The 23,838-nt window shown below is 36.0% G+C and overlaps 1 protein-coding gene across 8 annotated transcripts in view; it reads right to left on the bottom strand.

Moving 5' to 3' along the window:
• CERKL (ceramide kinase like) overlaps positions 1-23,838 on the bottom strand; it is a 133,126-nt gene that overhangs the window by 37,576 nt on the left and 71,712 nt on the right. For 7 of the 8 annotated variants that reach the window (XM_032292772.1, XM_032292769.1, XM_032292775.1 and 4 more), the window contains exon 3: positions 6,395-6,526. The exons of the other annotated variant lie outside the window; for it this stretch is intronic. In XM_032292772.1, the coding sequence (XP_032148663.1) occupies positions 6,395-6,526 (132 nt within the window). The remainder of the gene's footprint in view (positions 1-6,394; positions 6,527-23,838) is intronic. 8 annotated transcript variants of the gene reach the window in all.

Genomic DNA, 23,838 nt, shown 5'->3' with positions numbered 1-23,838 from the left:
GTGCCAGCACGGTTCAAGCTTTTCCTACAATGTTTTTAGATATTGTTAAAAATTATTAGTCTTGGTGTCTAAAAGAATCATTCTGTATCCAGCAGTGTTATATTGTAATTCTCCCATAGCTTATTCAAAATGCCATTAATACTCACATGAATAAAACCTCTCTATATTAAATTTAATCAGAAGAAAGCCATAATAAAACTACATATAAAGTATTAATATTAATAAACTTGAAAGGTTATCATAGAAAATGTGTACTGATCATTCATTTATAACTATAGCAAGTAGTTGCAGCCTTAAAATGCAAAATAACATCTTACATATACACATTAAAAATAATTAAGAATATTATGAAAAAATATTTATGCTAAGAATCAGTTTACCAAGTCTTGCTTTTATACCAAAGCTTACATTGGTAAAGTTTTTCAAATCCAATAAATAATGAGCTTTAAAACTATGTTACGATTGAAATGCTATCTTTAAATTTGTAATAGTCTTTTTTTTTGAAATTGTGGGTGGAATTTGATTATACACTAATGCAAGCTGTCTGAAAATAGTAATTTTTAAAGTAACATTATAAAAGTTCAATAAAATCAAATATCTGGAACAAAGAAACAAAATGAAAAGAATCTGACTACCCACATCTATAAAATATATTAGCAAAATGAACAAAATGCACAGGACTTTGGCCTCAGGAATTTGCATTCTAGAGATAGACAACATATGCAAATGAAATAATGAATCTATAATATGAAGTAATAGGTGGTTATAAAAAACAGGCAAAAGGATAAAGAGTGATCTGGATTACTATTTAGATATAGTAGAAAGAACCAAATATGTATTTAGACAGAGTATTGTGGGCCCTGGAATCAGTGAAAGCCAGATTCAAATCATCCCTCTCCAAACAAATATAAAGAGAGGCTTGCTAGACAAATGGAATTTCAAAAAATGTAACCTAGCCTCTTATTTCATCTATTTGCCTTTTCCTATGAAAGTGCCAACCTGTGTTCTTTCTAAATAGATGTAAAGTCTTCACAGTTTACAGGTCTTCCATCACAGTTCCCACTGCTGGGAATTTCCCCCTCCCGGGAATTTCCCCCTCCCCTCTTCAATGCAAATGCAACTTCCTCAGGAAGACAAGGGAAGGTCTTAAGGTTAATACTGAATGTTGATGACGAAATCAGCTGAAATAAAATCAGATGAAATTTGATTTGGACTTAAGAAAACATTTCTTGGTTTGGTGATAAAATTCTTGCACAGGATACAATACTGAAATGTCATTTTCTTCCTGTCCTGTAGGTACTTCAAACTTAGTAAGCTCAAAACAGAATCCATTATGTATACCTTCAAATATATTCTCTCTCAAACACATTGTTTTTTTTTCTGTTCCATCATCCACTCCAAGACAGGAAAATTACTTCTTTCTTTCCTCCAGTATCCAGAACCACTCCATGGCCAAGGCCAGGTGTTTCTGTGTTTAAATTATGCCATAGCATTCCATTTCTACCAGCCAATTCCCTAGATCTGATCACTATCTATCTTTTTTGTGTAGACAAGTTAAGTATCCCTAATCAGAAAATCTAAAATCCAAAATGCTTCAACATCTAAAAATTTGGAAGCACTGACATGATGTTCAAAGTAAATGCTCATTGGAGAATTTTCAATTTCAGATTTTCAAATTAGGGATGCTCAACTGGTTAAGTATTTTGCAAATATTCCAAAAGCTAAAAACATCCTAAATCTGAAACAGTTCTGGTCCCAAGCCTTGCAGATAAGGTATACTCAGCCTGTACTACAATAGCCTTTTATCTCGTCTCCCTCAAACCTCTCCCCGACTCTAGCCAGAATAACCATTTTCAGATACATATTTAATTATATCACTTTTTTGTATAAACCCCATTAATGAGTCTTCATTGTCCCCAGGCATCAAGTTCCAACTTCCTAATTCACATCTGAATGTTGGGAATGGAATTGGCTGTCTACATCCAAAATTATTTAAGAGGTAATAAACAGAATCTTTTACACAGAATTATCTTTCTCTCGAACTAGACATGATGCATGAACATCTACTTTTCAGATTTTTTTTTTTATTAAAATGCAGGTAAAACTGGAAGGAGTGATGCCTCAGGCTACTGGAATCTTTTGTGACACAGTTTCATTAGATTGCCTAGTTTTTACTGGGTGAGATTTAGAATGACAAGAGGCATTTCCAAGAAATGGAAGGCTTCAAGTAGAGCCAAAAACAACCAGAGAAACACTACAAATGGGCTTGTTAACAGCTTTGTTAGAAACGTGATTATAGGAGAAAGAAGATGACAACAAACACTGCTGTCTGCCCAGGAGTTAAAATTATCTGATGACTTAGGCGCTCCCAAGAGCCCTGAGCTGGCAGAGATCAAGGTTTCCTTTAGATAAATGTCTCTGACTATGATAATGATAATGACCATGATAAGGTCTAGCAGCTCTGTTAATACAAAAAGTAACTGAAGGAGATGGAAGTAGCTATCATGACCAAGAGATGAGAGGCAGACAGATACCTGTCTTCAAATAACTCAATGACTTTTTTACAATAGATGGGACACATTTATTTCATATTACTAAAATAAATAACCTTAGCTCTAGTAGATAAAAATTACAAACAGGCAAATGTCAGCTCACAAGCTCTCATTTTGTACAGTTTATGCCCAGCACAAAGGCACTTGGCCAAAGGGAAGGATGGATTTGCAATCTAGCTAGTGCTCCTGATTGACAAGCAGTGAACTTAGGCCGAATTAGCCTGAAAGAAAGGGCACCTTTTTGTAAGTCAGCATAGAGGAGGTGCCTCTTCTAATCTGCCCAAGTGTACAGTAACTCTGAACATTCATAAGAATGTCAAACAGTATTGTCCAGTGACAACATACTCTGCCTCTAGCATAGGAGGCTAAATCAAAGTTGAGTGCCACACACACCTGTGCTCCACCCACAAGGAGAAAATTGAACCATATAGCCTCGAAAGTTTTTTCAGTCTGATTTCTCTGCTGCCTTAACTTTTTGACTCTATTGTTCTATAAATTATCCTATGGCTCTCTGATCCTCAAAATAACTCACACACCTTTAATGATACAATCTCTAAAACCTGCTTTTAGAAGAGAAATGATATCATATGCCAGGATGGGCTTATCATTCATACTCTTTGATTTGTGTACCAATAGGCAATTAGGAAAAAATAATTCTTTCCAGGTTCTCCCAGAAGTTTTTCTGATGCCATTATTAGATAAGATACTATACTGATGGCGACTTTAGCACAAATATTTCAAAAGATGCCAATCTATATTCAAAAGTAGCTATGATTTCAGCACAAGCCAAAATGAAAGAAGTGTATTTTTATTAATGTGGTAAGATCCATTTATTTTAAAAATTATGAAAAAATTACAGAATCTTTTAGTGTATATATCTAGCTGTAATTGTTCAAATTATACTTCATATTTATATAGCACTATTTCCTGATGAACTCATCATCATATAGGGTTTATTTTGTAATTCCAGTTCCATTTGGACTCACCAATGCACACAAGAATACATTAAAACAACAGTCCCACTGGACATGCAGAAAAAATGTCCCCTTTTTGCTTTACTCTTTCATATACATTTTCTTTCCAAAAAAAGTATGACTTGAATCTTACTGTGACATAATTTTTGAAACTGAAACAGCATTATGACCATCTTTCTGTAGTATTTTATAATATACAAAGTTTCAAATCTATTATTTCAACCACAAAAATAAAAAATAGGCAGGAAGACTAAAACTTTTCAAATATTCACAGGTTTATTCAAGAAATATTTTTTCATAAATATTGAGCCAATATGCATACTAAAATGGTTTTATAAGCAAAGGATGTAATTTTATAAATTTGCCTGTAGAAGGAGTGTTAGGCAGCTAATAATTAGCCATTATGAACAAATATAAGTAAATTCTAAATTTGTTTTAGGTAATATTCTATTGTTTTGTGTTAAAGTAAATATAGTACTTGGTAATATTCACAAATTTAGCGAAAAAATCCTAGAACATATTTTATCTTCAATAAAATTAAGAAGGAAAGCACATTTTGATGATTTCCTCTGCCTTAGTTCAGGCCTTTTATATTAGTTTTATTTTCTCCAATCTCTTTTTCTCTCTTCATTTTTAATTTTAATTCTGTGGTGGAGTCATCTTTGCCAAACCAGATTACAACACTATGATAAACAAAAATGTACACCAACTGTGGATCAATGAATGCACGATGAGTAAACTGCTGAGTATAGTATAAGAGATCCATCTATAACCCGGACTTACACCTCCTGTATTATAAATTGTTGGGAGCCTTCCTAGAAGTCATTTTGCCCTTTCTTCTCCCTAACAGAATCCAGATTCAACTGAAGCATTTTAGCTTTCAGGAAAAGGGGACCTACCCTCAGTCTCTAGGAAGACTCTTAATGGTTAAAGAAATGATTATTCCAGATTGAATGTGCTAATACAGTATCTGTGCCCAAACTGAAAGAAATTTTAAATCATCATCAGGATTAAAGCATGTTGGGTCTCTCTCACACACATATTCACACCTCTCCCCATCCCACTGGATATTAATAAGAAAGGATCAAATTCACTGGCAACAATTTTATGATGATAGAATAAGATTTCAGATAATGTCAAAACTGAGGAAAGTAGAACAGTTATGGAACTCTCAAGATGTATGGGTATAACATACACAGACATACAGACACACAAACACACACACACGCGTGCACACTCCCCACCACCACCACTTTTACAGTACTGCCTGCTAGCCTGACTTCCTCCCCTCACTTTTTGTTTTCTCTGCCTCTTAAAATCTGCCTAGTTCACATGCTTTCCTTGAACCTTCCCATCAAAATATCACCTGAGACATCAGAGTTCTTTTATGTATACCCCAGCTAATAGAGGTTTAAGTATATATCTGAATCCCTAATACCCTGGAAAGTCATTCAATTGCAAGTATGATAGCTTATTCATCTTGCATCCTGCACAATGTTGAACACAGAGCAAGCATACAATGAGATTCCTGAAGTGAATACTATATAGTAATATCCATGTCAAGCTGCTTTGTAGTAGTCACATATAAAATCAATGACACAAAATAGTCATTGAGTATGCCAATAAGTTTATCCAACTTTTAATTGTCTCACCCTAATATAAATCTTAAACTTTTTCCTTTAGCCAGTCTTTGAAAATCTTCCATAGAAAGGAAACATAAATATGAATTTTCTCTCTTCCTTATAAATCATCTCTAAATAAGTCAAAAGTCACAAACACGAAATGTTAACTTCTTCACTATAATGTTATTTTAATTCAGAAATTCTTCTTGAGTTTTTCATGGTAGTTTCTCTTTAACCTCTATAGTCAAAGATGCATTTCATGGAGGCTAACCTTCCCACGAAACTTGCTCTTTTTTAAGGAACTTTCTTCTACCTCAATCCATCAAGTCACTAGGTGTAGGCTTCCATGACAGCATTTACATCTTGAAACCTATCTCCTTTGTTTACAGCTGAGTAAAGCCACATCACTGTGAATCCCTTCCCCAGGAATTTGTAACTGGGACTAAGAAATTCCAAGTGAACTCTGGGCTTGCCCCTTGAGTAGGCTTATTTTATAATATTTTTCATCGATTAAAATTTATTGCAAATTTCCACTGTTACTGAAGTCACATAGAAATAAAGCTAGAGAAGTTGAGATACTCCATAGCATCCACTCTTCTACTCAGTTCGCCATCAAAGAAACAAAGGAATGTGGCCACCAAAGTCAAAAAATCAAAAAGGGTATTATTAGTCATCTATTAATTTTTGTATTAACAAGTTTCTATTTTCCTTGTCACAAACCTAAGTACATTTCTTAGTTTAAACCATGAATTTAAGCTTCTAGAATCTCTAAATTCATCTATTAATAAAATCAGCAGTTTAGTGCTTAGTTTTGACCTAACCAGCAGGGGTCAGAGTCAGAACGAAAACAACCTAAGGAAGAATTCCATGGAAAGACATCAACTACGTAAGTGAGCAAAAAATCAATTGCTTGCCTAACTGCAAAATTAATATGTAAATAACAAACATCTCAATGAAGATGTAAACAAGTATACAGCTTCCTTTAGAATTATATCTGACAACTGTTTAGGTCTGAAAAAAAATCTGAAAAAGTTCAAAGAAAAAAATTAATATTCTAATAAAAATAACACAATAAAAAAAGAAAATAAATAATAACTCTGGAGCTGGCTGCAGTAGGTTATGGAAGACATAAAAACACTGTGGATATTACAAATACTTTCCCAAGTTTGCCTTAATAAAAAATTCAGGTTATCTTGCTTTTGTATGTTTTTGTAAATGGCGAAATTATATTCTGAAAATTACTTACTTGTTACATCAGTTTTTATTCCTGCAATCTTCAACAGAGGTTCAACCTTCTCATAATAAACCTGGGTAGCTTCTTTTTTGTGACTCTGGGGGTTAAGGAATATTTTTAATGACTTCGGTCTGTTTGGAAAACCTAAGAAGAAATTTTAAAGACAAAGTTGTAAAGTGCTTGTCAGCATTTTTCTTCTTTCCCTTTAAAATGACACACAATTCTGTTAAAATGTTATACACATTTAAATAGTATTTGCTATTTTTATTTGAAATTCTTGCAAGAGTATTCCTGAATATAACTTTATTTTAAAACATTTACATTTCCTAGCTGTGAAATAGGCATATCCCTCTTAAATGAGTTAGAATAATACATTTATGAAGGAAGGTGCATCAAAAAAAAGAGGCAACTTTGTGAATATTAGGCAATGTGTATGTATATTTACCAAACCACAACATATCAAATGTTCTTTTAGCATTTGTTTCTGGAAAAAAGCAATGGACTGTAACAAATAGAAGGGTACGTTTCCTCTCCTTAGCTAAATGTGCTCATTATTGGAATTGGGCACCCCAGTGACCCCAGGGCTACCAACGCCTGACCTACTGATGAGTCCAGGGCAGAAGAGAGGAAGCAGGGATGGGTCAGTGTCAGCACCAAGTGCAGTGCATGCTGGGAGTTAAAAAGAGGGTTTCAGTCAGAGTTCAAGCCTGAAAAGGGGTCAGGGGAGAAAGAACTCTTTGGGGAATTGGGAAAGCATCGCCTCTCAGCAGGGATTCGATGATAGTGCTGCCTCACAGTTGGGGCTGAGATTTGATACTACAATTTTCTGGGCTTGCGTGATGCTTATCTCTTCGAACCCAGTTGGAGCAGGTGCAAAGCAAATTTTCTGTTGTTAGGAAGAGGCAGGAGGGACTGAGGAGCCAAAAGAAAGCTGACAACCGTTTCTTTTATAATAAGCTGCTCTCAGAGGGCCATGTTTAAAGATTAAAGAAGCAGTTATTAACATCTATTTTTATTAAAAGCTATTATTAAAGACAAGTGAAAATGTCCACTACAAGGAGCCAGTGTTTCATTCCTCAAGTAGAGACAATGTTTCATTTCTCACCATATTTAATACAATAAAATCTTTCAACAGGACATACTGTTTTGATTTTAGGGAGTTTTAGATGAAGAGACAGGGTCATGATGAACTCCTTAAACACTCCCAGTCAAACTGCCTAGGATGCTTTTTGATAAGAGGCCTGTGTCAGCCTCACCCAAGCTGGAAACCCCAAATTCGTGCTCAAGGGCTTCCTTTTTCCTTGCTATATTTGAATGGGGTCTCAGAATTGTAAGATGGTGGCTATCTGCATCTGTGCCTTCTCCCTTCTCCCACTGACGTGCTCTGACTTGGGCCGGTGCCCAGGCATGCTGGCTGTCCTGCCCTTCCACTGCATCCTTTGGCATCGCAGCTCCCATCAGCGCTGCACAGTTCAAAGGCGACTGTGGCTCACTGCTGCCTGAAGAGCAAGCCCAAACCCCTTAAAATGACATTCAGAGCCCTCCCGCTCCCAATCCCAACCAATCACTCTCCTCTCCTTTCTCTGTCACACATGTTAAAGAAACATTTATTGAGCATTTGTGCTAAGTACTGGGAAGAAAGGCCAAGGGATTAAGATATGATTCGTGTTTTAAAGAAGGAAGATGTATCCACAAATACAGACGGCACAAAACATAGATTTGTTAACAGAGAAACACAAAGTACAAAAGGGTGTGTGAGGGAAGGTGGTTAATCCTTATTAGGGATCTGGAAAAGGGTTCAAAAGTAGGGAGTATCTGAGCTGGACTTTTGGTTTGTGCTGTTTTCATTCCCTAAAATTCCCTCCCTCATTAACCCCCATCCCAGCCTATGGCAAAACAGCAGGGGTGGAAGTTTTGGGCAGTGAGACCTGCCTGAGCAAATAACTGAAGCTAAGTGCAGAGGGTTTTTATGTTCCATTTCAGCTTTCTCATCAAGGTCCAGAACCACTGTATTATTGCCAAATTCCAAGTCTGCTGAGCCTTCCTTTGTTCAGACACTTTTTTCTTTATGCTCCACCTCATCCCCACTTTTGTCAAAATTTTATGACTTTTCACAGTTCACTCAAACAACACTTCCTGAATGAAGCCTTTTTTGTTTTTTGTTGTTTTTTTGAGATGGAATCTTGCTCTGTCGCCTAGTCTGGAATGCAGTGGCGTGATCTCGACTCACTGCAATCTCCACCTCCTGGATTGAAGCAATTCTCCACCTCAGTCTCCTGAGTAGCTGTAGTTACAGATATGTGCCACCATACCCAGCTAATTTTTTGTGTATTTTTAGTAGAGATAGGGTTTCACTATCTTGGCCAGGCTGGTCTTGATCTTCTAACCTCATGATCCACTCACCTCAGTCTTCCAAAGTGCTGAGATTACAGGTGTGAGCCACCGTGCCGGGCCTGAAGCCTCTTAATCAGCAACACAATTCACCTCTCTGAAATTTGTCTCAGAGTAGGGTTTCTCTGCTCACATTTTACTCTGTTTCTCTATTACTCATCCTTACATTATTTACATGAAAGGACTCTGATGAAAGACCCCAAGCTGAGACAATACAGAATTGAATAACAACCAACTCCATGAGTAATACTGACACTAAACAAACAAAATACAAGAGAACATTCTGTTCTATAGTAGAATAATATTAAGGTAATTAATACAGAGAATTATAAAGTGAGAAAAATCACTATTTCCAGTTATCACAATAATTATTGTTTCAGATAAGAATCACCAATGGGTGCTAAACCCATCCAGTGACAGTCAGTTGGGGGTCAAAATATTTATATATCCTTAAACTCTATCCCTCACTACTCTAATTATTAATATAAAGGGTAGCACCTTTAATAGAGACTAAGGACATGAAAATTAAAAGTAATGTGTGATTCTGGATTGGGTTTAAAAAAACACCATAAAGGATAATATTGCTGTCCTTTAACCAAGAATGACTAAGCTTACTTTCAGCTTACTAAAAATAACCTAGAGCTTACTTTTACTGAAACACAACAAGAAAAAGAAATTTGCTTAAAGCCCAAAGGCCAAGTGTCATATTAAATATCCTGATTAAATTTACTTTACCTGGTAAATTTATTGGAATATGCTGCTTTACTTCTCAATCAGGGGCAGTCCCAATAAAGACAGTGTTATCACACACAAACAACTTTTATTTATTTCTCTTCCTATATTCACTCATTTATTCACAAATAACTACACGCCTGCTAGGTATATCAGGCAGGGTTCCAGAAACTGAGGTTCTGTCAGTGAACAGAAAGCCTCTGCCCTTGTGAAGCTCCAACTCAAATGGTACAAGACAGAAACAAGAGTATATCACATGGTAATATAATACATTCTAAAGATTAAAATGAAGATTGCTAGTAGTGGGAGAGAGGGAGGGCAAAGGTGGGCGTGACTTCCTGGCCAGGAAAGGACAGATCACCCTAAAGCCTTGCAGACATTTACAAGGACTTTGGCTTTTGTAGAGTAAGAAGTGAAGCATGGTGAATTTCAATCAATGAAGCCACATAACCTTAGGTATTGAAAGAAACACTCTGGCTGCCTTGTGGAAAGTAGATAAAGTGGGGTCAAAGGCCACCAAACAAAAGCAGTTGCAATACTCCAGGTGGGAAATGGTTATGCTTGGACTGGAATGACTGCAGCGGAGGTTAAAAGTTAGATGCCACGTGTATTTTGAAGGTATAGCTGACAGCATTTGTTGACTCTTTGGATACAGTATGTGAAAGAGAAGAGTCCAGGAGTACTCAAATGTCTGGCTGGTAAGGGGAAAGTAAGGGCTTAAGATGGATGAGTAGTAGTGAAAAACCTGCAGATTCAAACTGTGGTCTCAGAGAAAGTTGTCAGTAATGACAAGACCTAAGAAACTGGCATATTCATCAGAATCACCTGAAGGGCTTCTTAAAACATAGATTCTGGGCTCCAGCCCCCAGAGTTTTGAGTTCACTAGTCTGGGATGTTATCTAGAAATTCATATTTATAATAGGTTGCCAGATGCTGATGATGTTTGCAAAGGAACCACATTTTGAGAACCAATGTTCTAGAAATCATCCTCGTTGAAGGAGAGGAGACTAGAAACTGAAAGAATAGCTTAAAGATATCTATAATAAATATATATAATATTTTAATAGGAGCAGTGTCAGAGACAGTAAGAGTGAGAGTAAGATAGTTTAAGTCTTCGATGAGTAAGGAAAGTACCTCAGTGGTCTGCACAGGACTGCAACTGGTAGTGCCAGATAGAGGTATCTAATAGATTGAGCTTAGCACCGATAATTTTTAAGAGAGAAAAAAAAATATGGTTTTGAAATTGAAGAGAGATGGAAGGAAGACATCAAGACATTGACAATATCTCCAGAACCAGTGGTATAAAATGTATGAGAGAGAAACCAGTTACCAGTTTAGAGAACTCTAAGGAAAGCTATACGTTCCTGGGAGAGCTGAGTCTCTACTATAGCAAGAATGTGGGGAAAATATTTAGAAAGGAGATTGAAAATACAGGAGACTTTGCTAATGATGGACTATTCATTCCAGAAGGCAGTGTAAAATGGTGTCTGGAGTTGAGGAGGGTAGGGGACAGTGTCAGGCTACAAGGTTCAGAGAGACTCAGAGGCATGGGAGTTCAGGTGATGAAGGGTTTTAGGCAGTGACAAGGGGTGGAAGAGGTAAGAATTGCCTGTAGCAGTTATGGTTGGAGAGTAAGGCAGTGGGGGAAGGGTCTTACCCCAAGCACTTAGAGCTCTAAGAATTTCTCTTCCCTCCAGCTAATGTCAAAGCCAGGAAAGAAGCAATGCTGCCTGGAGCTAAAGGAGCTCCAAAGCCCCTTTCCCTTTCGTCAGTCCTGGAAGTCCTAGAATCTGAACCTACATCTGTCTGACACGGCTACACTTTTCACCAAGTGACCTCACTGCAAACCACATGCTTGACTGTTTTCTGAATAGGTAAATCATACACATGCTACAGAATTCGAAGTCTCCTTATTTAGCTCATTCACTGATATCTAGTTTCCATCTTGCAAAACAATCACTGATATCACTTTGAGAATCATTCTAGAGTATATATTTTTTGAGATGGTGTCTTGCTCTGTCGCCCAAGCTGGGGTGCAGTGGCATGATCTTGGCTCCCTACAACCTTTGCCTCCCAGGTTCAAGAAATCCTCTCACCTCAGTCTCCCAAGTAGCTGAGACCACAGGCATGCACCACCAGGCCAAGCTAATTTTTATATTTTTCCTAGAGATGGGGTTTTGCCATGTTGGCCAGGCTGGTCTCAACCTCTTGGACTCAAGTGAACCCTCTACCTCAGCCTCCCAAAATGCTGGGATTACAGGTGTAGCCACCATGCTTGGCCCCATCTAGAAATATTCTATGCATATGCAAAAACTCATGTATATTCTATAGCTTTTCAGATAGACAGCAGCTTCCCTACATGCTATTCTGTATCTTGTTTTTTCCTTTTACTGTATTTTAAAGATGACTCCATATCAGGATGCCATCTCACTCTATCTAAAGCTGACTCATATTCATTTGGATGAATTTACTTCAATTCTTTTGTATGGATGAGCCCTTGAGGATAAATATTTAGGTTGTTTCCAATCTTCCTTTACTGCAAATAACAATGCAACGAATGCTACTTTCCATCTATCTGATACAAAATGGACAAACTGCAGGACAAACTTCTGGAAGTAGAATCATTGGATCAAAGAGTATGCACTCTTAAGGTTTATCATGTATTGTTAAATCACTCACTATAGAACAGAGCTGCGACCAAAAGTGGACACTTGAGTGAAAGTAAATGGTCTCAAATCTTCACTCTGTCATTTACGAACTGTGTGACTTTGGATTATTTGTCTAACTATTCTTCAAATTCTTCATGTGTAATACAGAAATAATAGTAGTAGTTTCTGGATAAGGCAATTGTGATAAATACTTAAATGTAAAGTGCTTAGTAAAGTGCCCGGTGGATAGTAAGTAGTCAGTAAATTTCTCTTATTACCACCAATTTACACTCCACAGGGAATTTACATTGCTTGTTTTTCTACATCCTTATAAATATAAACCCACACTATTTTCAAACTTTTTGATCTTTGAGAAATGAGAGGTGAAATATTGTATGTCACTCTAATTTCAATTTCCATTTCTCTTACCATGAGGGAAGTTGTAAAATTTTCCAAATGTTTAAGAGTTATTTTTTCCATGAACTTTCAGTGTATATCGCTTGCCAGTTTTTCATATATTGTCATTAATTATGGTAGTACTTTATACAGTAAGAAAATTAGGCTGTGTGTTATATGAGTTACAAATACTTCTCCTAGTGTGTCATTTGCCTTTATAATTTATGGTGTTTTCTCCATACTGAAAGTTTTCATTTAAATGGACCTACGTTTGAATTTATCAATCATTTTTTATGGCCTCTGGACTTTGTACTAAAGAGCCCCCGTTTGAGACTTAAAAACTATTTTTTCTTCTAATACTTTCACAGTCTCAATTTTATATTTTTCATTGTATCTGAAGTTCATTTTGATAAAAGGTAAAAAGTTGGGATTTGACTTTACTTTTTTCCAGATGGCAATCTACCTATCCCAACATTATTCATTGGGAAATCCATCTTTCCCCACAGATTTTAAATGCCACTGTTAGAGGTACTAAATTTTTTAATGTGTTTGGATCTCTTTCTGAACTGCCCATCTGAGATCCACTGATCTATTCATATGTCAGTACCATGTTTTACATATTATAGCTTTATATAATGACTTAATAGTCAACAAGGCTGGTCTCTCCTTATCACTTTGTTAAAAGAATTTTTCATCTCTTTTTGGTTATTTTTATATATGATCTTTGATAGAAGTTTGTCTACTTAAAAAAATTCTCCTGGTATTTGAGATTGCATTAAATATAAATCATCTTAAGAATAAATAATGTTTTTATGATGTTTAATCTTTCTGTATAGAAACATGCTATGTTTTTCCATATAAATAATCTCCTGTCTGTTTTCTGTTGCTGTCAACATGTCTTTTCCCCTAACTCATCTCCTAACTATAGGCTGCGTATATCAAAACTGTTGATTTCTATACCTAGCCCTTTTCTTAACTCCTTAATTGTAGGCTTTCCCTTTATTATCATGGATTTTTCAGGTTAACAATTTTATCTAGAAATAATAATCATTTAATTTCCCCTTTCCAATTTTCATACTATTCATTTTCTTCCATAGTCTACTTGCATTTGTCCCATCAGAAAAATATGACTAATAGTGCTCATAATAAAGTACATTCCTGTCAGTTCTAAAGTAAGAAAACCTCAAATGTTTCTCCACGTAGGCTTTAAAATGTAATAAGCATATTTATCATTTTGATAACTATATCCACCTATTCTTATTTTATTAAGAGCTGTTCGACATTTATAAGTAACACTGATCTCTAATTTTCCTTTTTGGACTTGCATTTTCAGAATTTGGTATCAATTTCCTGTGAGCTCTATAAATAAAATCTGGAGTTTTCTTTCCTTTTCTATGCTCTAAAATAGTTTAAACAGTATTGAAGTTTCCTGTTCCTTAAGAGTATAATAGACATCTCTGTGAAAATATCAGTCTGGTACTTTTTTAGAAGTACGAAAAAATGCCTGGTTCTTTGGTGTTAATTGATCTGTTCAGATTTCCTATGTCTTCTAGGTTCAGTTTGGCCATATTCGCTTTCTTAGATGACATACTCATTCATTTTATCCTGCTACGAGGAGGCAGCTCAGGCTTCCTCCTAGGTTCTGGACATAGTCTTAGTCCTGAGTAACAGTAACAACACTATTTCTCCCAATAATCAGACTTAATCATCTTTGCCAGTATAGCATCTTCATTTTTTAAATTTATTATGTCAGTTATACAGTTCAGCAATGTGGCCAGATTATTCTAAATGTCCAATTCAATTGAATAACTATAACGTTCCTATGTGAAAGTATTGTTTCCTCACACTAAAACCTTTGTGTATCAGCAAAGTTCAAAGCTGCAGAGGCAAGATGTAAAATTATTTTTAACAGGTGATTAGATGTAAAGGTAGAGATGACACTTCTACCTCCACTTCTTGATTCATAGACCCCTGTATTCTGTTTATAGAACTAAAAACTACTTTAATGTTACAAGGTTTTATCTTCCAGGAAGAGTACAATATGCTACAACAGAAAGATGGTTAAGACCATGGAATCCTGTAGTTGTCAGCCAATTGCCTCACTTTCTTTCATGTGAATGAGTCTCTTGATCAAAAGCAATATTGTATAGGATGTCATTTTATTGACTAAGGCTTTTAATAAGGCTATAGATGTTATTGCTGGCAGAAACATGGTGGGCAGGGTATGAAACTCCATATGTAGAGTGAGCATTCATCACAGCAATGACAAACAACTGACCTTCTATAATGGAGCAAATCCAATGTAATCAGCCTGCCACCAGGTGGCTGGCTGGTTGCTCTGTGACATGGTACCATATCCAAGGCTCAAGGTTGATCTGTTTGCAGGTAGAACACTTGGCAATAGTGACAGCCCAATCAACCTTGGTAAGCAGCAGTGCTTATTAAATCCATTTATTTCTCCCATCCCTGCACCAGTACTACTTTAAGTGTTTACTGCACAAGCCGTGGGGTTGCTTTGCAGTGATGCCCACATCTGTAGAATGGGGCATCTTGCCTACCTATTTCCTCCTCTGAACATATTTTCTTTGCTAAACATTTACAAAAAAACACCAATCTCCTCATATTCTGTTCTTCTGTGAAAGTATACTTTCCACCTCATACATCTTTGTCACCATTCTTTTCCTTTCAACTCTTGATTATTTCACCAAACTCTGAACCACTGTCCATACACTGATAAACATCAATCCCTTGGCCAGCACACCCTGACATTTAATATCAACTGATTAAAGTTCTGTCCACCAGAAGGACCTTCCCTGCTATTTGGGGAGAACACTCTTGAGTAGGATTGTAATGTTTTAGTAGCTCATTTTTGTTATATCATGCAGAACTATCTCTGAACTAGGTTCTTTTTATTTCCTTCAGTGTGCTGGTCATAGAAAATGTTCCATGAGGCCACATGTATGTGGTGAAGGGGAAAAAGCAACACAGCAACAGTTGTAGGCCGCCAGTATATTTAAGGTACTACAGTCGTACCCTCTTACTCTTTAGTAGTATCTGTATAAAATGCCTTTCTACCTAAAATAGCTAGAATATTTTATTGTATTCAACTGAAATATTGTCAACATTATATACATGTGTGTATGTATATGTGTGTGTGTGTGTGCATATATATATATATATATATGCACACATACATACATATATGGAGAGAGAGAGAGAGAGAGAGAGAGAGAGAGAGAGAGAGAGAGGCGGAGTCTTGGTCTGTCACCCAGGCTGAAGCACGGTGGCAGGATCTTGGCTCACTGCAACCTCTGCCTTTCAGGTTCAAATGATTCTCCTCTGCTTCAGCCTTTCAAGAAGCTGGGATTACAGGTGCATGCCACCATGCCTGGCTAAACTTTGTATTTTTAGTAAAGACAGGTTTCACACATTGGCCAGGCTGGTCTTGAACTCTTGGCCTCAGGTGATCCGCCCACCTCGGCCTCCCAAAGTGCTAGGATTACAGGTGTGAGCCACTGCACCTGGCCTCGTCAACATGTTTCTAATGGACATCTCAAACTTCACATATTCAAAACTGATACTCTGATTTTCCCAGCAAACTTGGTCTATCTATCCACAGTCTTGCCCATCTCACTAAATGACCACTTTATCTTTCCACTTGCTCAGGTCAGAAACTTTAGCGCCTTACTCTGAAAACTGGTAATTAAAAATTGCTTAGTTAACTAATCATTTATTCTACCTTTATAATATGTACCACATTTCTGGGTAACAAAATAGCCCCAGCTTCGAAGTCACATCTTTTTAAAAATAAAAAGAATGCCATTAATCTAGGAAAAAAAAAAAAAAAAGATTGAATTAGAAAGTCTCCATGTTGCTATCCCTAATTAAATAATTAGTTCAGGCAAGAATAATCAATGTGTGTTAAAACCATTAGGTGAAATATTTATTGAAAACTGGATATTCCACCTGGTCTCTAACTTCCACTCAACAAATTATCTAGTAGTTTCAAATGGAAACATCACAATAGAGGGATCAGGCTGTCACCTCCTTAGCTTAGCCTCATGAATAGTGGCATAGTCAGAATTAAGCGCTATCTAACATTAAGTCCTACCACTTATGAAGTATTCTTGCCCAAAGTATCGAACATGAATCTCAATAAGTCTTTAGATTGAAAATTCAGTTTATAGGAAATACAGGCAACAGAACAAGTTAAACAATACCACAAAGAAGCTATCAGATAGTGGTACAGCAGTAGTGCTCAAAGTATGGTCTTCAGAATGACAGCCCAGCATCACCAGCAGTTCACTGGAAACAGCCACCTCAGATCCACTGAATCAAAGTTTCTGAGAGTGGGGACTAGTAATCTAAGCTCTCCAAGTGACTCTTATGTGTGATCAAATGTCTACAGGACAAATCATCTAGTCTCTTCTGTAAGTCAGTGTCAGAGAGAATAAAACACATGGTGAAAAATCATGTTGTAATGTTATAGTTTAAATGTAATTGATTAAATGAATAATTCTTGAGTAGGCACTAGTTGGTGAAAGTTAACTATAAAAGACATTATGGAAAATATGGAGAATTTGACTACGGACCAGGTATTAAATGTTAATAAGCAATTATCATTCATTGATTTGGCAGGATAATGGTGTTTGGTTACCTGAAAAATATCTATTTTTAGAGCTACATGCTGAAGCATTTTGGAGAGAACTATCACAATGTTTACGATTTACTTTAGAACACATTGACAGAATAAAATGTTTGAAGCAGATACAGAAAAATGTTAAGACCTGTAGAATCAAGGTGATAAAAATATGGGTGCCCATTGGAAAAATATTTATATTTTCTATATGTTTGACATTTTTCATAACAATATTAATGTCATCCTTGACTTATCCTGTTAATAACCCCCATACATTTGCCAGACATTGTGGCTCACTCCTATAATCCCAACACTTTGAGAGGCTGAGGTCCTTGCTTGAGGCCAGGAGTTCAAAACCACCCTAAACAACACAAGAGAGATACTGTCTCTACCAAAAAGAAAAAAAAAAGAGTTAGCTGGATACAGTGGCACGTGCCTGTAATCTCAGCTACTGGGGGGTGCTGAGGTGGGAGGATCACTTGATATCAAGAGTCTGAGGCTGCTGTGAGCTATGACCACACCATTGCATTCCAGCCTGGACAATACAGCAAGACCTTGTCTCAGAAAAGAAAAAAATCTGCCATGTCTACGTCAATCTATGTCAGTAAATGACATGTCTAGTCAGCCAGCTCTATCTGGAAATTCCAAAGTCTAAACATATGTCACCATCTCTCCCATTCCCAACCTAATTTAAGTCACCATCTTTTGCCTGGAATCTATTGTCCATTTAACCTGTCTCCTGCTTGCCTGTTTCAATTATTCCATCCGTTCATATAGGTCACTCTCTTCACTTAGTGGCCACAAATCCATTTTAAAAGGAAGTTATGTTACTTCTCTTTTAAAACCCACAAATAACTATCTACTTTTTCTTTCAGAAATAAAAGTAAAAAAAAATATACAAATCTTATAAGGCCCTTCATGACCCATCCTCAACCGCATTTGTGACCTAGTCTTTCCCTTGCTGACTCCACTTGAACATGACTTTCTTGCTCAATTCTTTGCACTTATTGTTTCCTCTGATTGGACCATTTTCTTCCTTCATCTATCTATATGGCTCTCTTTCCCCATTACTTTCAGCTTTCTTCTAAAACTCCACAGTCAATGAAACCTTCCTTGCCTACTCTGTATAGTAGAGGAAATATTTTTATCTCATTACCTGGCAGTACATACTATCACTTGACGTAATACAAATACATTTGATTTTTTTTGAATTCTCCCTCTATCACTAGGATTTAAGCTCCTTGAGGACAAGAATTTTGTGATTCTGCTCTCTATGTTTACTATTTCTTTGAATAGTGTCTGGCACACAGTAGATGCCCAATAAATATACATAAATAACTAATATTCTTTTAAAAACCCAAAATATAAAAACAAATTATAAAACTGCAATTTCAATTGCATTAAAGAAAACAAAAGCACAACACTGCAAAACAATCATTTAAACAAAAAGCTTCTTTAAATTGTTTTATAAAATAAGTCTAAAATTGCAACAACTTCTATTAATTCCTAAAATGAGACAAAAAGGCTAAGGTAAATTCTTAACAAAGAACCAGAGTTATCAAAAGTAAGTTTTCTGATAGATATATAAATCCTTTAGAAAAAATATTTAGCATGAAAAAACAAGCAACTTCTTATTACTGTCAAGTTAAGTTTTAAAAACAAAAAATTCAATCCCTGTCTCATACCTACTCCTTACAAACTTCAGTAGAAAAATCTATTTGAGAGCTGGTAAAAATATTTTCTAAATTAAAACTTTAAATTTATAGCAGCATTAAAAATAATTACCCACCCTTTTGCTCAGAACTTAAATCAATTTGCCTTCCAGAAACAAATTATCAGTTATAATAAAAATCTGACAGTGGACTTAAAAGCAGCAGCCTGTATGACACCAGTTTATTTTGAAAAGCAAGCTCATTGCTTTATCGTAGGCTTGGACACAGAGCACTGTCCCTCAGCCCCATCAGGGTATGGAGTTTCATCATCTCACAAGAAAAAGAAAAATGCAAAAAAGCAGGTGGCCCAGGGGATGGCAACCAGTAAGGAAAAATGAAGCCAAGACAAAATTCACCCTCTGAAACGGCCAAATGATGCAGTAAACCTATCTCCCATGAAAAGAACTGTAACAATAAGAAAAGCATTAAGAGGCTTTAGTAACTAGGTTAGGAAGGTAAGAAAAAAGAAACCTTTAGATTTTAAGAAAATTAATTGATAAAAATAGAACAGCTTTTTTTTTTTTTTTGAGACAAGACACACATCCTAACCCTCTTGACTAAATAATTAACATTTTTATGTACCCTAGAAATATAGTGTACTATAAAGACTTATGTATAATCATGAGATACAAATAACTCTCTGGAAGACATTTTTTAAATGCTTCAACACAAGATATCAGGTAGTCATGACCTAGCTCTGCTCTCATCCAATTATGGCAAACTGTTTAATATGAAAGTTATACTGAGATATCTAAATCCCCTAAACTACTTGAAAAAAAGATGAATTTCAAAGTGGTAATTATCATTTATTCATAACTGACAATAGTGTAAGTATCCCCAAAGTAGATAATCCAAGATTAAAATATAGGTATAATTCAACATTAATATGCAACTGACTTGGTTCTCAGTCCTTTGGTAACTTCCCAATTCATACTCTAGAGTATAGACCTTTTTAGCACGCCGGTTTGCAGTGAACCAGCAATGTAAAACAGAATGGCCAACTGTTCCTCTGTTGGTAACAAATGTGCTAATATATACTAGTTTAAACTTGATCTGTCAGTGAGTCAATGAACCATGAAGGGTGGGGGTTAATCAGGGTGTTCTCCAAACAAAGGCTCATGAGAGTGGCAGGGACGCCACTCCCAGACTCACATCTGTGCTGTTTTGAGTGCAGCACGATGGAAATGGCATGGTGTTCATCAAAGTTAAGAGCCCAGAACCTTGTCATACTCTTGTGTATATTCACCACTATTTTACACAGAAAAGCAACCAAGTTGTTGCAAAGACAAAACTCAAACACAGGAAATAGAAACCTCAGTTAACCACAAGTCTCAGGAGCTATTAATATTAAACTATGCCCAGTTAATGTGTAACAGTGGTGGTAAAAGCCTTTCCTACATAAGATTTGACAATTTTCCAGTAGAGCTCTGAGTTAGAGATATTTTATGCTGGCAATTTATATTAAAAAGCATCAGTGTCACCTTATTATCCACAAAAACTTATAGATGCAGATCTTTACATATACAGATAAAAATAATTTTAATGTCATAGTCAAAGCAAAAACAAAGCCATATAACTTCTAAATTTACATGAAGCCAAGCAATGTAAACATCTCTATTTCTAATAACTGACACTGACTGAACAGTAATTAGTAGAATCACCTGCTGCCAGAATAATCACCTCAATACTTCAGAATTCAAATGATAAAAGAGCTAAGACTATTTAGATAGAGAGTAAGAGAACATTGAAGAAAGAAAAATTCAGCCAAATGTGTTATCGATACATCTTTATCATTTTTTATCCTGATATAATGAATTTTAACTCACTTTAGAAGATGCTATAGAGTAGACCTATTTAACTACATCAATTTTCCCAATTAAAAATCTACACTAAAAAGAGATATATGTAACTGGCTTTAGGAATGTTTTTCCCCCCTTACCCTACATAGAAGTCAACCACAAAACTGGTTAAAATAATTAGCATTTAAATACAATTAACTTCATAAAAAATCCAATTCAATGAGATAATTGTATATTTAATCCTTCATGAACTAGAAAATTATAAAAATATTAGAGGATACTTTTATAAATATGTTTTACCACAATAATTTTATAAGTTAAAAAGCTTTTTCAAAGTATCCTTTCTGGATCATATGTAAGTAATTATGTGTGACTTTTAAATTTTTAGTTATTTGCAGGGCCTCCAAAAAAAAGTTTTTAGCATTCCAAGAACATATGTTCCATTATAAAGAGTTGTGAAAAGATTTGTGTACTATATGTTAAAGACCAATTAGAGAATTTTTTTTAATTTTTAACTGAAAATAAGCTATATATTTAATCATGCACATCATGTTGTTTTGAAATATACATTGTGGAATGGCTAAATTGAGCTAATTTACATATGCATTATCTCACATACTTATCATTTTTGTGGTATGAACAGAAAATCTACTCTTAACAATTTTCAAGTATACTCTATTATTAACTGTAGTCACCATGGTATACAACAGACCTCTTAACTTCTTCCTCCTAACTAATATGTGCTTTGACCAACATCTCCTTATCCCTCACCCTATCACATATCCCTGTTTACTACCATTCTATTTTGATGAGTTCAATTTTTGAAAATTCCACATATAAGTAAGATCATGTGGTATTTTTCTTCTGATGCCTGGCTTATTACACTCAGCTAACAACCTCCAGGTTCAACCATGCTGTGGCAAATGACAGGATTTCTTTCTTTTTAAAGGCTGAATAGTATTCCATTGTGTATACACTTGGAATCATTTATCATTTGTCCATTTATAGATATTTAGACTGACTCCTTATCTTGGCTATTGGGAATAGTGCTACAATAGTCATTAAAATACCGATCTCTTCAATACACTGATTTCATTTCCTTTGGATATATTCCCAGTAGTCGAACTGCTGAATCATATGGCAGTTCTACTTTTAACTGGTTGAGGAACCTCTATACTCTTTTCCATCATGGTTATACTAATTTACACTGTCACTAACAGTGTGCTAGAGTTCCTTTTTCTCCACACCCCACCAATACTTATCTTTTGTCTTTCTGATAACAGCCATTCTAACAAGTATGAGGTGATATCTCATGTAGTTTTAATTTGCATTTCCCTGATGGTTAGTGATGTTGAGCATTTTTTCATGTTGTCCATTGGTATGTCTTCTTTAGAGAAATGTCTATTTAGATCCTTTGCTGATTTTTTATTCATGTTATTTGTTTTCTTGCTATTGAGTTGTTGCAATTCTTTACATATCTTGGATATTAACCTTTTGTCAGCTGTGTGGTTTATAAGTATTTTCTCCGATTCCATAGGTTGTCTCTTCACTCAGTTGATTGTTTCCTTTGCTGTACAAAGCTTTTTGGTTTGATGTAATCCAATGTGTCTATTTTTTCTTTTGTTGCTTGTTCTTTTAAGTTCATATCTTAAAAATGATTGCCAGACCAATGACATGAAGCTTTCTACCTATGTCTTCTTCTAGTAGTTTTACAATTTCAAGTCTTATATTTAAGTTTTTAATTCATTTTGTTCCAGTCTGTGACAAAGATAGACTTTTTAATAAATTATTTTGGGATACCTGGATAACTGCTACTTGGAAATAGGTAGGATCAATACCATCTCCCACACACAAAATGAACTCCAAATGGACTAAAATAAAACTGTACAAGTACTAGACGAAAATATGGGTGAATTTATCTATAAGTAGAATGTAAAGAAAGGCTACTACATTGCAAAAGCCAGTTGCATTAAAGTGTGTAAATTTAACTACATAAAAGGTATGTATGTATGTATTGATTTAATTTAGAAACAGGGTCTCACTCTGTCACCTAGGCTGGAGTGCAATGGCACAATCACAGCTCACTGCAACCTAGGCCTCCCTTGGCTCATGTGATCTGCCTGAGTAACTGGGACTACCACTGCATGCTACCACACCCAGCTAATTTTTGGGTTTTTTTTGTAGATATGGGGTTTCCCCATGTTGCCCAGGCTGGTTTCCAGCTCCTTGGCTCAAATGATCCACCCATCCTGACCCCTCAAAGTGCTAAGATTATAGGCATGAGCCACTGCACCTGGCCCATAAATGGTTTTGTTTAATTATATATTTATTTATTTTTGAGACAGAGTCTCATGCTGTTGCCCATGCTGGAGTGCAGTCGCACAATCTCGGCTCACTGCAACCTCCACCCACTGGATTCAAGCAATTCTCATGCCTCAGCCTCCTGATTGGCTGGGATTGCAAACATGTGCCACCACGCCCAGCTAATTTTTTTCTCTTTTTAATACAGACGGTGTTTTACTGTGTTGGTAAGGCTGATCTCGAACTCCTGGCCTCAAATAATCTGCCCACCTCCGTCTTTCAAAGTGCTGGAATTACAGGTATAAGCCACCATACCTGGGCCCATAAAAGGTTTTAATTAAAAACTTTGCATAAAAAACTCATAAGAAAAGTCAAGAGACAAGTTATATATTGGGAGAAAAATATTTGTAACATATCAAATAAAATGACTAATATTCCTAAAATACAAAGAACTTGTAAGAATTGAGGGGGGGCCAGGCACGGTGGCTCACATCTGTAATCCCAGCACTTTGGGAGGCCGAGGTGGGCGGATCACAAGGTCAAGAGATTGTGACCATCCTGGCCAACATGGTGAAACCCCGTCTCTACTAAAAATACAAAAATTAGCTGGGCGTGGTGGCATGCGCCTATAGTCCCAGCTACTCGAGAGGCTGAGGCAGGAGAATTGCTTGAACCCGGGAGGCGGAGTTTGCAGTGAGCCAAGATCGTGCCACTGCAGTCCAGCCTGGCACCTGGCAACACAGTAAGACTCTGTTTCAAAAAAAAAAAAAAAAAAAAGAATTGAGCAGGAAAAAGACCAAAAGTGTTATAGAAAATGGGAAAATGATATGAAGACAAT

The sequence above is a fragment of the Sapajus apella genome, unplaced genomic scaffold (assembly GCF_009761245.1).
Source record: "Sapajus apella isolate SASKATOON/1434 unplaced genomic scaffold, GSC_monkey_1.0 scaffold28, whole genome shotgun sequence".
Classification (NCBI taxonomy): Eukaryota; Metazoa; Chordata; class Mammalia; order Primates; family Cebidae; genus Sapajus; species Sapajus apella.
Note: the sequence above shows the minus strand (reverse complement) of the source record. Positions and strands in the feature narration are given on the sequence as shown.